This window comes from Dipodomys merriami, unplaced genomic scaffold (genome assembly GCF_024711535.1).
Source record: "Dipodomys merriami isolate MVZ:Mamm:240054 unplaced genomic scaffold, mDipMer1.0.p SCAF_12, whole genome shotgun sequence".
In the NCBI taxonomy this organism is placed as follows: Eukaryota; Metazoa; Chordata; class Mammalia; order Rodentia; family Heteromyidae; genus Dipodomys; species Dipodomys merriami.
The window spans coordinates 18,368,460-18,384,876 of record NW_027202493.1 but is presented as its reverse complement, the minus strand read 5'-3'; the positions used below and the strand labels follow the sequence as shown (position 1 = coordinate 18,384,876).

Genomic DNA, 16,417 nt, shown 5'->3' with positions numbered 1-16,417 from the left:
CTCAAGTGTGAGCTGATTTTATTCATCCAATCTTTGACTCTTTTACTGAAGAAAATTGTAGCATGGCTGAAGCCTGCCACCTAGTGACCTATCTAATGATTTTTTTTCTTTGAAGCCAAGGCACATCAGTGGAAAGGTATTCCAGAAAGATAACAATGCAACCTTCTTAAGTATATATATATACACACACATATATATATACATATATATACACATACATACATACATATACATATATATGTATATATATATATTTATTTCCTTTTTTGAATCTTAAGTTTGAAATGAGATTTATTTATTTTTATCTAGCTTAGAAATAAAATGATAGACAAGCAATCTAGAGTTCTGTTGGGTCAAAAGTGACCTTGGCACAAGACAGACCACAGAACACTGAAGTAGGGCAGAAGCTCAACCTCAAGAACCAGAAGACTGGAATGAGTTCTAGGATTCAGAACTGTCACTTACTAGTTTGTCATTCTTCACCAGTTTCCTTATCTGAGTGGTAACCAGAAGCTAAGGAGGGTTGTGGGGAGAAGCAGGCAGGGTGAGATGACAGGTATAAAGTTAGAGTGACACTATACTTGACAGATATGCCCAATTATTATGTCAATTTAAAACAAATGAAAATGCTGGCACTAGTGGCTCATACCTGTAATCCTAGCTGCTCAGAAGGTTGAGATCTGAGGATTGCAGTTCAAAGCCAGCTGGCTTGGGCTGGCTTTGAACCATGATCCTCAGATCTCAACCTTCTGAGCAGCTAGGATTACAGTTGTGAGCCACTGGTGCCTGGCAGGATTGAATTTTTGTGAAGGTTTATGGGAAGGATCCAGTCAAGATACACAGGTTGAAGGTCAAGGTCTGAGTGACAGTAAATGAATGTGTTCAAGTCCCTGAGAAAGTCTGGAAGGATGAGTTCAAGGGCACTGACAGAGCTTTGGACCTTAGAAGATGAAACCCATCCTCCAGTGTAATGGAAGACAAAGAAAGAGCTGTAAGGGAAGTTGAGGCAACGTGAGAACTCCAAGTTTGGCATAAACTAGGTGATGACTTCATTCGCTGAAGGGGAGAAAGATGGAGCTCAGAGATAAAAGAAGAGAGGAAACGTGAGCTCACTACTGAGATGTACTCAGTCTTGGCAGGCAGAATGGAAATGCCCCGAAGCCAACGATGTCCATCCGACCACAGGCCAATGAGACAGAGAGAGAGAGAGAGAGAGAGTAGGTAGACAGGGTCAGCTGGGATTAGACATTTCCCAGTGGGGAAAAATGAAGAACAAAACCTAAAAAGAACTTCGGACACTGTTACTAGTAGAAAAGATAGACTCCAGAAATCTTCGATGAATAGAGAGATGTGGAAACAGAACTGGGGCCGGGTAGGTACAGGGGAGGAAGTAGAAGGGGTTAACTAATACCTCTCTGAGGTCAAGATGGAGACCTGGAGCTGGGTTTAGCTATCAGGGCATGGTCGATACAAAACAGGGCTTCTCATTGGCCCGTCACACTCACTATGCATGGAATGCACGAGGGTCCTACGTGTGTATGTTGAAATGTCATGCGAATGACTGTGTGGCTCACGAGAGGAGCATGAGGCCATAGGGAAACAGAACAACAGTTCCGGATTTCTGGTCCTGTGTCAGACACTGATATAGTTGTCAGGAATCTGCTGATGAACACAAATGTTGAGGGGCACAAATACTACATTAAAAAAAGAAGAAACACCAAATTAAAACGTTGGTGGAATTGCAATCATCTGTGTGTGTTGGCAGATGCTATAGCTTTTTGTTTGTTGAAGTCATCAGGATCTCTGGATCCTCAGATTTCAGCATTCTGAGGAGCTAGAATTAGAGGTGTGAGGCACCAGCCCCCAGCCTTGAAGCTATTCTTTAAACACCAGGGTCAAAAACACCAGGGGTGAGGGGAGAAAAGCTTACCTGAGGCGAGAGTCTTTAAAGGTGTTGAGGTACGCAGGATAGCTCCATTCAATCAGACTCCCTTTACATCGAAGCTCTACAGTTTGTCCTGCCATCAGACTGAGGGTAGCAGGAGGTTTCTGGTAGCGGCCTTTATCCAACACTAACATCATGATCGATGGGGTCTTTGGTGTGGAATCAGCAGAGTCCCTGTCCTTTACCTTAGGAATCTTGGGTTTCATCTTCTTGGTAGTAGGCTTGATTCTATTCTCTCCTTGCTCCTTTGGTTGCTTGTGCTTTGGTGGCTGTTGGGCAGCAACTGTACAAATGTGAGGAAGAGAGCAAAGGAGACATCAGAATAAGTACTTTTCAATCTATCCTGCCCATGTTGAATAATTATTTTCAGTAGTAATCATAATTATTTACTTGATTCATTCTCTACTTTTTTTTAGGTCTGAGACAGGAACTCACACTTGGTACCTGATGCTTTTGCTCATTGGCTAGTGCTCTACCAATTGAGCCATGTCTCCAATCCCCATTCTTTATCTTTAAGATAACAAAACAAATGCCGGGCGCTTTGCCTGTCATCCTAGCTACTCAGGAGGCTGAGATCTGAGGATCGCAGTTCAAAGCCAGCTTGAAGCCATGAGACTCTTATCTCTAATTAACCACCAGAAAAATAGTAAGTGGCTCTGTGGCTCAAGTGGTAGAGCACTAGCTTTGAGCTGAAGAGCTGAGGGATAGTACCGGGGCCCAGAGTTCAAGCCCCATGACTACCAATAACAACAACAAAAACTAAGATAATAAAATAGAAATATATTTTGGCTCCAAAGTTTTTATTCAGTAAACTGTTTCATGTTTGAGCCAAAATTTGTTCTTACAAAAGTTAAGATACTCTGTGGGTTTAGCGATTCCTATGCTCTCATTTTTCTGTTCTAGTCTACTCTTCTTTTTTTTTTTTTTTAAAGCTAGTTCTGAGGCTTGAACTCAGTGCTTAGGCTTTTTTCCCCAAGGCTAGCACTACCACTTGAGTCACAGCTTCACTTCCAGTTTTTGGTGGTTAATTGGAGATGAGCATTTCACGTATTTCCTGCCCAGGCTGACTTTGAACATCAATCCTCAGATTTCAGTTTACTGAGTAGCTAGGATTATAGGTCTGAATCACCAGCACCCAGCTTTGAGTCCTTTCTCTCTTTCTCTCTTACTTCCTTCCCCTTTCCTTTCCTCTTTTCTCCTTCCTTCCTTCCTTCCTTCCCTCCCTCCCTCCCTCCGCCCTCTCTCCCTCCCTCCCTTCCTGCCTTCTTTCTTCCTTCCTTCCTTCCTTTCTTTCTTTCTTTCTTTCTTTCTTTCTTTCTTTCTTTCTTTCTTTCTTTCTTTCTTTCTTTCTTTCTTTCTTTTTTCTTTCTTTCTTTCTTTCTGTCATGGGGCTCGAACTCTGGGCCTGGGCACTGTCCCTCAGCTCTTCAGCTCAAGGGTAGTGCTCTACCACTTGAACCACAGCGCCACTTCTGGTTTTCTGGTGGTTTATTGGAGATAAGAGTCTCCTGGACATCCTGCCTGGGCTGGCTTTGAATCGTGATCCTTAGATCTCAGCCTCCTGAGTAGCTAGGATTACAGGAGTGAGCCATGGACACAAGGCTTGAATCTGGTCTTTAAACACCAGAATGTTCAACCTTGCAGGACAGAAAAAACGATTAACACCAGAAGGGTGTTAATCCTGAATTCTCCCTCAAAAAGTGGACTCTATTTCTGTCAGTGACTGATGGCATCCAGCATCAAAGAATCATTACTAAACAATATGTTAATTTAAAGCTTATTAAACCCAATAATGTAGCAAAGGTTTAGCATTTAGCCAAACCTTACCACCAGCATCGTGGTGTGTTGCTGGCAGATAGTGACTAGAAAAACCTGACCTACTTTAAGTTGGCTTTATTATTGTTGTTTTGTTATCCCTAAAACTATGCACACTTTATTGTGAAGTAGGGATGCTGGATCTAACTGGCACTATCTTGGCCACGTGGTGGATGATACAGTATTGAGTTTAACTGGTGCCATCTTGGTTCCATGGTGGAGAAGTCCCACCTCCCAGATGATGGGCATGCCTGAATTACTTGAGGCTGGGGTGGGGACTTGGACAACAGTCTTGGGTCATGGATTCTCAAGCTCCCTGTGATCCTGCCCCCTGACCAGCCTCTCTTTAGGCCTGGTACAGCTCCGGCGTAGGGACGCCATGTGCGTGCCTCCTGCCTGCTTGTGTCCTGTCTCCTGGCTCCCGCCTGGCATCATGGCATCCTATCTCAGCTCTCCATTGGAGCTGATCTGGTGGGTTTTTTTCTTCTGTTCTTTCCTTTCCTGCTCTCATGGCTCAGTTTTCTGACAGTGTTAAGTGCATTTGCAGGGCAACAGGTCTTTGTGATAAGAGTCTGCCTGCATTTGCTGGCCTTCTAATAAAGATCCTATCATCTACCTCTCAAAATGTGGCTTCTCTGTTTTCTCGCTGTATAACAATTGCTGACACTAAGCTGGAGTTACCAGTCCTGCTTTGCACTTCTGCAGGCCATTAGCTCCAGAAATCTCCACTAAGTCCTTTCAGTGATACATGCTTACAAGGATGAAAAGGTGAGTGTCCACTCAGTTTTAATGCAACCATCTTCCTGCATAAACTCAAAAGATGCCTTGATATATATATATATATATATATATATATATATATATATATATGCCCATAGAATTATAAAAATATCCAACTTTGGAGGATCCTGAGAAGCCATTTAGGTAAATCCCTCTCATTATAGATTAAAAAGAAATAAAGGATGCTCTAAAAGTTAAAGAAGATGTACAAAGTCATGCAATAATAGATCAGTGACAGAGCTCAAGTCCCCTGATCCCACTCCAAAGAGCTTATTTCACTATATGGGAGTATGCAACTTCATATCCTTTAAATAAATGACTAGATAAATCTTTGCTGGTTGACAAGCATCTATAATAATAATAATTTTTTTTGGGTCCGGTTGTGGGGCCTGAACTCTGGGCCTGGGCGCTGTCCCTCAGCTCTTCAGCTCAAGGCTAGCGCTCTACCACTTGAGCCACAGCACCACTTCCAGCTTTTTTTTTCTGCTTATGTGGTGCTGAGGAATCGAACCCAGGGCCTCATGCATGCGAGGCAAGCACTCTACCACTGAGCCAACTTCCCAGCGTCTATAATAATTATATAAAATGGGAAAATAGGATAAATTGAGAGAAAGTCCTAGCTAACTGATTTGAACTATGAAATGATAATGAGTTGGTTTGCTTTGTGTGTTGTCCTTTGATCTTGAAGACAGGATCCATCTAATGACCCCATGCTTAGTTTCAGTGTGGCTCAGACTTGAACCATTCCCACTACCCAATTCAGCTCAGTGTCTACATATGGTTTATGACACACTGCCTCTTTTAGGCTTAGGTGTCTTGCTTCTTGAGGCCTGGTATACTTTTCTTATTTTATTACAGACATTCAAGCAATCAGAAAAGACAATACCCTTCTAGAAACCCTATAAAATTTAGGCAACTAGTGCTACCTGTCTGACTTATGAGCTATTAGATCCTGTGTGTTATATTGCTCAGGATCATAAGATTATCTGATGATGGTTATTATGCATTCAACTATTTGTTATTGTACCTAAAAACGTCACTTGACCTTTTGACCAAGCAAACCTGCCAGTTGAACCAACTATCCAGCTGCCTGGTCACAAAAAATAATCCAAGACTTGATGGGAAATACACTGTCACTCTCTCTCTCTCTTGTGTGCGCGCGTGCGTGCGCACGCGCATGCACGCACACATGCACGCACGCACACACACACACACACACAGAGCTATGATGGTGACCCACAGATACCAAGAATTTCCTAAAACTGAATGGCTTACATACATTGAAGAGTATATGACTCTACTCTTACTTTGTAAATTAGTTATATTCCTAAAGCCTTAAAATTATAAGAATTTATCTTGGTGCTGCGGGCTCACATCTATAATGCTAGCTACTTAGGAGAAGGTGATCTGAAGATCACAATTCAAAGCTAGTTTGGACAAGAAAATCCGTGAGACTCATCTCCAATTAACCATACAAAAGCCAGAAGTGGAGCTGTGGCTCAAGTGCTAGAGCACTAGCCTTAAGCAAAAAACAAAAACAAAAACAAACAAACAAACAAAAAAACAATAAAAAAAACTCAGCGACTGAGCCCAGGCTCTGAGTTCAAGTCCCAGGACCATCCCCAAATGAAAATAAAAATTGAAGGTTTATATTTTTGACAAGTGAAAAATTAAAATCCCCTAGTTAGCCAGTTACTGGTAGATTACACGTGTAATCCGAAGTACACAGAGGCTAAAATTTGAGGGTTGCAGTTGGAAGCCAGCCAGGGCAAGAAAATCAGTGAGACTTTTATATCCAATTAACCTCCAAAAAGCCAGAAATGAGACTTGTGGCTCAACTTATAGAGCGCTAGCCTTGAGTAAAAAAGCTCAGGGACAGCACAAAGGCCAGAGTTCAAGCCCAAGGATGAGTGTGTATGCACAATCCTCTCTGTTGCATTTTTTGTTTTGCTTTGTTTTGTTTTGGGTCCGGTTGTGGGGCCTAACTCTGTGCATGGGCACTGTCCCTCAGCTTTTCAGCTCAAGGCTACCACTCTACCACTTGAGCCACAGCGCCACTTCCGGCTTTTTTTCTTTTTGCTTATGTGGTGCTGGGGAATCGAACCCAGGGCCTCATGCATGCAAGGCAAGCGCTCTACACTGAGCCACCTTCCCAGCCCCTCTCTGTTGCATTTTTAAGACTGTTGCATAGTGTACTTTATTAAAAAAATAAGTGATAAAATTCATAGATCATGAGATACTGGCTTTGAGTTCCTGTCTGCTAGTGATGCTAGGGTCGCTGGGTAGTCACCCTCTGTCTCAGCTTCTTCATTAGTAAATTAAGATTGTAACAGTAACTGCCGTATGCATTATTGTGGGAATTCTATGTGTCAGTATGTTTAAGATACTGACAATAACGGGCTGGGAAGGTGGCTCAGTGGTAGAGTGCCTACCTTGCACGAATGAGGCCCTGGGTTCGATTCCTCAGCACCACATAAGCAGAAGAAGCTGGAAGTGGTGCTTGGCTCAATTGGTAGAGCACTAGCCTTGAGCTGAAGAGCTGATGGACAGTGCCCAGGCCCAGAGTTCAGGCCCCACAACCGACCCCCCCCCCAAAAAAAAGATACTGACAATAGTGTCTGAACCAGAGCAAGTGGCAGCAGGGTGCTACTTGTTTGGGCATTATGATGTGACTCCATGATAAATGGGTGGTAGGGGCAAAGTAGCTCACTTTCTTGTGTTAATTTACAGAGACCAAGTAGGGCATCACAGGTCATCAAAGATGTAGGAAAAAACCTGATCTTTTGCTTCCAACTCTAAAGCTTTCCCTGACTCAAGCCTCTGCTCCTGCAATTATTTGGATGTTACCCTGTCTTGTGGTTACACTATGTTTGCACAAATCTCATGCATGGTATTATTGTCTAAATAGATTCTTTGATGGGCCAGTTACTTTAACAAGAAGTTCCAAGTCAAACAGAACTTGATGTTAGGGATATGAACACAAAACCTGGAGATGATTTTCCAGGGCATATATTAGCATTCCTCAAATGAGAAGGTGCTGATCAGGATCTCCCAATGAATGAACAAATGTACAAATCAGGAGGCAATGGGGAGAAGACCAGGATTTTCACACATCACCTAAAGATTACTATCATGCTTTATTCATTAAAAATCACTTGTCAAGCTGGGCGCTGGTGTCTTATGCCTGTAATGCTAGCTACTCAGAAGGCTGAGATCTGAGGATCATGGTTCAAAGCCAGCCCAGGAAGAAAAGTCCCTATAAGACTCTTATTTCTAACCACTCAAAACACCAAAAATGGAGCTGTGGCTCATAGTAGTAGAGGGCTAGCCTTGAGCAAAAAGAGCTCAGGGACAGCAACCAGGCCCTGGGTTCAAGCCCCTTGACCACCACCACCAACCACCACCACCACCAAAAAAAAAAGGAATCATAGCTACTTGGAAGAGGATTAACCATAAACACAGTAATCAATATCAAGAGCAAGAGCTGTCTTTAACTCCCTAGTGGATAGTTCAAGGAGAAGGCCCAGTCTTGAGAGAGGCATCAGATAACTATATTATAAACTTTTGAGTAGCTCAGGTGTTTTTTTTTAGTTGTATAGCACCACCACAGATAGCATGAATGCTTTTCCAAGAGAAAAGAAGAGAAGGTAGGAAAGACATACTGGGGAGATGAAATGGTGGAAAGATGAGGCCCACTGTGTTCCCCACTCCCTTCAAGAAGCTACTTTGTGTGTGTGTGTGTGTGTGTGTGTGTGTGTGTGTGTGTCAGTCATGGGGCTTGAATTCTGGTCTTGGGTGCTGTCCCTCAGCTCTTCAGCTCAAGGCAAGAACTTCACCATCTGAACCACAGCGCCACTTCTGGTTTTCTGGTGGTTAATTAGAGATAAGAGTTTCATGGACTTTCCTGCCTGGGCTAGCTTTGAACTGCAATCAGATCTCAGCCTCCTGAGTAGTTAGGATTACAGGCATGAGCACTGGTGCCTGGTACTAAGCCACCTTCTTGAAAATATTTTCATATGCTGGCAAGGAATTAGTGCTTCTATTTCAAAATGGAATCGCAGGCATTTTCCCTGATCGTCTACTAGAACACAATTGGTGACTCTTTTCTTAAAAACTTTTATTCACAGGCCAGATGTGGTGGCACATACCTGTGGTCTCTGCTACTTGGGAGGTGGAGGGAGGAGGTGGAGGTCTGAGGTCAGTCTTGGCAAAGTTAACAGAGACCCTATCTGAAAAGCCAACTAAAATGAAAAGAACTGGGGACCTTGCTCAAGTGATCACTCAGCAATCAGGAGTCTTAGTGTTCAATCACCAGTCCAGGGGAGAAACCCCTCAAATCTCTAGTCCCTTGTCTCTCAGGGCATAATTCTGCCTTGAGTCTCTTCCTGACAACCCTGCGATCATGTAAGATTTTTTTTTTCTCCCTCTTTTCTTTCTGGCTTATTTGAACCTGCAGGACTTAACTTCTAAGTGCACTCCTTCTCTGTGACCTCATACCATCTCCAGATCTAGTAGCATCTGCCTGCTAAAAGCTGCCCTTGCGCCTGACTTGACCTCACTTCGAAACTTTAGATCACATACTCTGGGGCTTACTCAGCCACTACTTGGAAGATGAATAGGCATCTCATATTTAACTGGCCAAAGCTAAACTGTGGTTACCCTGTGGATTGCTCCTTCTGCAGGTTCCCTTTGCCAGGAAAGGGCAGCTCTAGCCGCCTCTGCCAGGGACTGTGTGATTTAGAAGAATGTGCTAAGTCTTCTCATGCCTACGAGGCTTTGGCATGGATCTGCAGCCACTCTGTCTACTGGAACAAGCCCATCTGGAAGCTGTACATTCTCCATGCCCCTGCCTTTCATGCCCCTCGTCTTTCCAACACTGGAAAGAATTGCCACTCTTCCCCACCCTCCCCCCCATGCAGGCTGACTCTACAAACAACACCCTGGCTTTCCTCTCCTTTCCACTCCTGGCTCTTAGTTCATTTGTGGGCCTCAATGGGATCATGGAAGTCCCAATTCCTGGTACCAATGCATATGACCCCCCCTTTGGAATAGGGTCTTTACAGATATGATCATGTTAAGATAAAGTCATTAGATGAGATAGGCTCTCACCCAATAGGATTGCTGTCCTTAGAGGGGACACACCAAAAAGAAAATGCTATATGAAGACAGAGATGCATGGAGAGAAGACAGCCATGTGACAACAGAGACAAAGATCAGAATGATGCAGCTGCAAGCCAAGAGACACTAGATAGTGCCAGATGCGACCAGAAGGTAGGAAAAGGCACAGAAAGATCCTATTTAAAGTCTCAGAAGTAGCAAAGCCTTACCTCTGCGTTAATTTTGGATGTCTACCTTGTAGAAATAGGACAGAAAAAAACTTCTGGTTTAGGTGACCCAGTTCATGGTGTGGGTGAGCATGCATAATCTGAAAATATGAAATCCCAAATCCAAAACTTTTAAAACACCAACATGATGCCACAAGTAGAAAATTCCACGTTTGACATTATATGATATGAGGCCAAATACAGAGACTCAAACTACTATGTGAGTTTTGTGTTGAGACTTGGGTTGTAGCCTTAAGATATTGCTCATGATCTGGGGGTATACCTAGAAATAAGGAAAGCAACTCAAAAGGAAGCCAATGAGTCAAAAATCTTATTCTGCAGAAGGGAGTGCTTCTGACAGAAATTAAAGAAAAACAAACAAATAAGGCAAGTGCACTGGGAAGGCAGTCTGCCCAGATTTCATCCCTAACACATTTGTGAGAAATAAGGCTCACAGTCTTGTATGATTGGTTAGTTTGAAAGTTTACCTAACAAGCAACCAAATCTGGGACACCTGGCCAAAGCAGGACCAGAAAAACAATTCTTCCTTAGCTGGCACTCTACCACTTGAGCCATGCCCTCAGCCCTTAGAAAAACAATTCTTATAACAGGATGTGGCTTAACAAAAATAGCTTCTTGTAAGAGGGCAACTAGCCTTATAATGGCAGTGCTTATGTCAAGCAACCACTTTTGACAGAAAAGATTTAACTCCTACCGTTCTCCCCTCTTTTTTTTTTTTTTTTTTTTGTCGGTCGTGGGGCTTGAACTCTGGGCCTGGACGCTGTCCCTCAGCTCTTCAGCTCAAGGCCAGCGCTCTACCACTTGAGCTACAGCGCCACTTCCGGTTTTCTGGTGGTTTATTGGAGATAGGAGTCTCACAGTCTCTCCTGCCCGGGCTGGCTTTGAACCGCGATCCTCAGATCTCAGCCTCCTGGGTAGCTAGGATTACAGGCGTGAGCCACCGGCGCCCGGCTCCGTTCTCCCCTCTTATTTACATCCTTGTCTTCAATTCTAGTCAGCATCGACTTTCCTGCTCAGCAGTATCCACTAAGAGCATATTATTTGTGTTTGGTGAAGGCAGGTTTTTTTTTTTTTTCTAGTCCTGGGGCTTGAACTCAGGGCCTGGGCACTGTCCCTGCATTTCTTTTACTCAAGGCTAGCACTCTCCCACTTCTGGCTTTTTTTTTTTTTTTTTTGTCTATATAGTACTGAGGAATCGAACCTAGGGCTTCATGCATGCCAGGCAAGCACTTTACCACTAAGCCACATTCGCAGTCCAGTGAGGGAGTTTTAATCAGTCCCTGAACAAAATTTCTTTGCAAGAAATACAACCAACCAACCAACCACCATCATTACTCCAAAAACAATTACTAAGGAGGTAAACACAGACACTATGATTCCTCTCCATTTTCCAAGCCATCATTCCATCATGCTAGGCAAGTGTGTCACCTAAGCTAACTCCTTTGCCAGGATGGTCCTTGTAAAGCATTTATAATGCTTTGGGACTGCACCAATGGCAGTATTAGGGGATGAGAGTACATTAGTCTGTAATCAGTACACAGACTTCTCCCTTCTCAGGTAGTATAGCTAGAGTTTGTCTATTCTCCCATGCCCAAAGCCTCACAACCTGAGAGAAAGCTAAGTAGAGGAGAGACCCAATGCATAGTTCTACAGGCAACACTAAGTTTTCCAGGACTTGAATGGTAATAAATTCCTTGTAGAACGTATCTTCTTTGCTGTTGGTCAAACCTTGCTTTTAATAGTTGGCCGAGCTGCTCAATTATTAAGTAGTCTGCCTGACTCAGCCATGGTCAAGTGGCTCCCAGCTACTTATTTCTGTCTACAAAATATTTATCACCTGTCTTAAAGAGGGTTTCTTGTAGGTTCAGTCTGCCTTGGTCTGCTCATGTTTGATTCAGCTGGGTTTTGACAGTCAGCCCAAGGTACTAGATTATCTCCATTTCTATTGTCTCCCCCATCCCTTTGTAGTCCGGAATTACCTTGACCAGCCTGTTCCTTAACTCCCTATACCTTCCCATATCTTTCCTCTTTGTTGATTTTTCCTTTTAAAATTTGCATTTTGAAATCACTTATAAAACCTTTGAATTTAGATAACATTGTTTTTTTTTTTTAATCCTCTATGGAGGAAAAAAAGCAATCTTAAAACTTTTTCTACACTATAGCAATTATAGACGTTTATTAAGAATCACACAATGAAATAACCAAATTTCTAAACCTAGTTGCCCTTTAAAATTACCCCTTTCCCCCTTCTGAGCCAGAGTTAATTCCTGAATTCCATAACCATCGTCAGAAGCAGGTCCTACTGTCTGGACGCCAAATAAACAAGCGTGCTGGGAGAGCAGTTTGCTCAGGTTTTCTCCCTGGTTAGAACTGAGATTGCGTGATTGGCCAGTTTGAAAAGGTATAAAAGTTTACTCAAGCAATCAGCCCAATCTGAGACACCTGGCCAGAGAAACAATTCTTAGTTGGCGCTCTACCACTTGAGCTATGCCTTCAGCCCTTAGAAAAATAATTCTTATAACAGGATGCAGCATAACTAAAACAACTTCCTATAGAAAAAAAAGTGGCTCTCCTTAAAATGGCAGTGATTTTGTTAAGTAACACTTTGACAGAAAAGATTCTAACTTCTTCAATATCTATCTGTTTATCTGTCTGTCTATCTATCTATCTGTCTGTCTGTCTGTCTGTCTGTCTGTCTATCTATCTATCTATCTATCTATCTATCTATCTATCTATCTATATTCCAGAATTCAAAATCTGAAGCACCTCTACTCCAAAGCACTTCAAATAAGGGTTGATCAACCCATACTTTGTTATAGCTGCTTTAAGGAACTGATAATACCCTCTAATAATGGTTCTTTATAACACTTATCACCTCCTGAAATTATACCATTATCTGTTCATTATTTGTCCTTGTCAGCACCAGCTGCTTTAAGGAACTGATAATACCCTCTAATAATGGTTCTTTATAACATTTATCACCTCCTGAAATTATACCATTATCTGTTCATTATTTGTCCTTGTCAGCACCAGGAAGACAGAGCCTTATGACCTTGCCCAGGGAAATTTTTTTTAGTATTTCTTAGGACTTGTCTCACCTCTTCTGACTGCTTGCTCTTTCCTCTTGAACTTTATTTGACTATTAAAATAATATTCAAGCTTGAATCATATAAAATTACATAATCATTTTTGCCTGTCAAATTTATTGGCCAAACCTTAAGGATTTTAAAGCATTCACTATTTGCCTTTGTAAGCAAGAAGGAAAGTACATTTTTTTTTTTTTTTTACTAAAATGGCTTCTGAACTAATTCTTCCTTGTTTTTCCCCCTTCCTCCAAGGAATAAATTGGACACAAAGTGTATTTCTCTGTTTACTTTTTCAGAGATCTGGCTACATTGGCCTCATACCATACTAAATCTGTTTGATCATCTCAGAAAGACAACTCTTTCAAAAGAGATATAAAGTAAACCAGTGTTAGTGCTATGGTTCTTAGCATGAATCAAGGGGGCTGGCATAACTCAACAAAATAGCAGTAACAAATCAATATTTATCCAGAAAATTAGTACCTGAATAGTGTGGGTGGGGAAGGTAGAGGGGAGAAAGATATATGAATGAAGACAAGAAATGGGGGACAGGGTGGGGGGAGAATGTAATCACAATATTCAATGCATATCCTATGAAACCAGAGAAACAAAGGAGCAATGGTTGGGAGGGAGAGGGGAGAAGGAGCGTTTCCTAATCTCCTAAATGTTGTTTATATGAATTGTATTTTATTTAAACAGATGCTGGGTAGGCAGATGGTTTTTTAACAATTCACATAGTCTTGATTGAGATGTATTGTACTTATAAGCTGATGTGTTGAATGGTAACCCCTTTACACAACTACTTAAATACATTTAATACTACTTAAATACTTTAAAAAATGCGTGGAAGTGGCGCTGTGGCTCAAGTGGTAGAGCAGTTTGCTGCCACAGGTGACATATGTACCCTTCCAGCCCCTTTCTTCATGCAAGGAAATACCATTTCTAAAAAGTGATCATCTTAGAATGGGCCAGTCAAACTTCACTGGGTTATGACAGATAGTTGTCCTCATTCTACCTACAGAGAAGTCTTATCCATGTAGAAGGCTCTCTGCCAGATGACACCAAAACTGAAAGTCAGAGGATAAGGTGACTCAGCATGGCCTTGTGTCTATAGGCTTTGTTCTGGAGGTCGCTCAGCTGGTGGCATACATGCATAGGCTTCTCCCAACCTGCCAATCAGAGATAGCCACAGAAAAAGGCTTTCTGTGTAATCAACTCTCATTGGTTGTTCCTGGCCCCACACAAAATGAAAAAACATAACACACACAAACAAATGGTGTATAGGGTTGGGAAAACGGCCCAATAATTCAATGAAGCAGATTGAATTTTCCAAGTATATGTATAACATTTTATTCATAGCTTATACATTATATGTGTACGTACTTAAAAAAAACACACAGTGCTATTATCGCACTTAAAATTTATCCATTGCTTCTGACAGAACATTCAATCTATATTCAGCTTTTTTGAATCCTCTCCTAAAGGTTGTTTATATGCATTGTATGTTATTTAAACAGATGCTAATTTATGTAGGCAGATGGTTTTAATAATTCCCCATAGTCTTGAGTACACGTTGGCTGAAACCACGTCTTAAGCCTCTCAGACTGGCATGGTGGGCATAAACAAGTGAATGGACCATTTGGAATTATTTTGTCTGGCCATCCCTGTGCTACGCAAAAAAATGATAGCAAATACCTCATTTCCGTCATACTGGCACACACGGACCTGCCAGAAAGACTTTTAACATTGCCTTTTACAAACTGAACTCATGCCAGCTTTCTTATTGGGCAGAATAAATATTGCTCTCACAGCAGCAGTGTGGCCTTACTTCCTTACACAGGACTCGGGGTTCTGAGGCTCCTCACCCTCCACCTCCAGTCTCATAAGCTACTTTGGGTTTCGCAAAATAGAGTGGGGGTATTTTTGGTAAAGGATTGTTGTTTCTTCTGATTGAAAGGAAATAGTCAGGATTGAGGAGTGGATAAAATGTGAGCCAGGTTGAGGTGGCTCTCGCCAGAGGTTGCATAACAGCAAAAGCTTCTTTTCAGCCAAACCAAAGCACATTTGTGTAGCAGAAGAATTTCAAAAGTGGTCGCAGGATGTAACTTGATGAACGATGTACTAGGTTAAATAATTCATGGAGTGAACAAAACAATGGGATAACTGTGGTATACCAATATCTTATACACACATACACACACAGCCTATATATAACAATATGTATATATATATGTCTATATTAGCCTATAGGTAAAACAACAACAACAACAACAACAACAACAACACACACACACACACACACACACACACACACACACACACACACAGAACTTGACCTTGTGTTTACAAATCTATTCCACGGCAGTGCAAACATATTATTACATTGTTTAAAAGGCTTATTGGTGTGAGGTCCTTATATGCTGGGCAAAAAAAGAATATATTGTCCTCACCTTTTCCCACTTCCTTTAAAATAGGAAATGTAACAGCGGTGGAATTTTGATTTCTTTTGAGACTTAACACCTAGAAAAAAATGTTGATGACCTAGGCAGCTCTAGGTGGTATACAAAAACGCAGGAGGACTCTGGGGACTGCACCAGAATGCTCTGGCTTAGGTGGCTTCTCCCCCCTGCCTTCCCCCCTCCCCACAGCCCCAGATGAAGAAGTCGGGGGGTAGGGGTGACGCGTGGCACAGAGGTGGAAGCTATCCCCGATCTCCGGCGTCCTGGCCACCTCCCAGGCCGACACGTTGACACAGGGACTGGCCCCGGTCCCAGCGCTGGCTGGGGACGCTGGGCATTTCGGGGGGAGGGCTGGAGCAGCCCGGATGGGCTCCCGAGAGGGTCGAAGGGGATGCCACCTTCCCAGCGGACTCGCGGGGGGGCGGGTGGAGGACCGAAAAGAGGAGATCCCCACTCGGAGATCAGCACCAAAGACTAGTAATAAGGCATGGCAGGCTGTTGGACGGCTAAAGTTGTCCCAAGCCAGCCAGTTCCCCAGCACTCACCATCCTCCAGCGCTTCGCGCACCAGCAGCAGCCCGAGCAGGAGCCAGATCTTCATCTCGGTACCGAGAGGGTTGCGGGTCCAAGGCTGTGCGGGGGGCGGGCAGCGCCGGGCAACGCGGGGCAGGGGCGCACGGCGAGGCGGGGCGCGCGGCGAGGCGGGGCGCACGGCGAGGCGGGGCGGGCTGCTGGAACGCCACCGCTGGAGGATTCAGTTTCTCCAGGAGGGACACAATTTGGGGGGGAAAAAGTTAGAATTTTGAAATTTCCCAGCGTAAGGTGCTCTCTCCTGCCCCCTGGTGGACAGGCGGGGCGCAGCGCTGCTTTTCCGGCGCTAAACAGACAAGGTCTCCAGAGCGAAATGCCAAGGCCAAGAGTCACTCAGTGGTATTTTCCAGCGTGGGGGCGAAGATGGGATGCACGGTGTTTGTTCCGTATTTTGTGGGAG

At 43.2% G+C, this 16,417-nt stretch overlaps 1 protein-coding gene across 1 annotated transcript in view; it reads right to left on the bottom strand.

The window, feature by feature from the left end:
• Positions 1-16,182, bottom strand: part of Pdgfrl (platelet derived growth factor receptor like) — a 42,695-nt gene extending 26,513 nt beyond the window's left edge. The window contains exons 1-2 of the mRNA XM_070016328.1: positions 15,973-16,182; positions 1,931-2,228 (exon numbers count right to left, since the gene is read on the bottom strand). Of these exons, the coding sequence (XP_069872429.1) occupies positions 1,931-2,228; positions 15,973-16,027 (353 nt within the window). The 5' untranslated portion in view covers positions 16,028-16,182. The remainder of the gene's footprint in view (positions 1-1,930; positions 2,229-15,972) is intronic.
• Between the last annotated feature and the right edge of the window lie 235 nt (positions 16,183-16,417).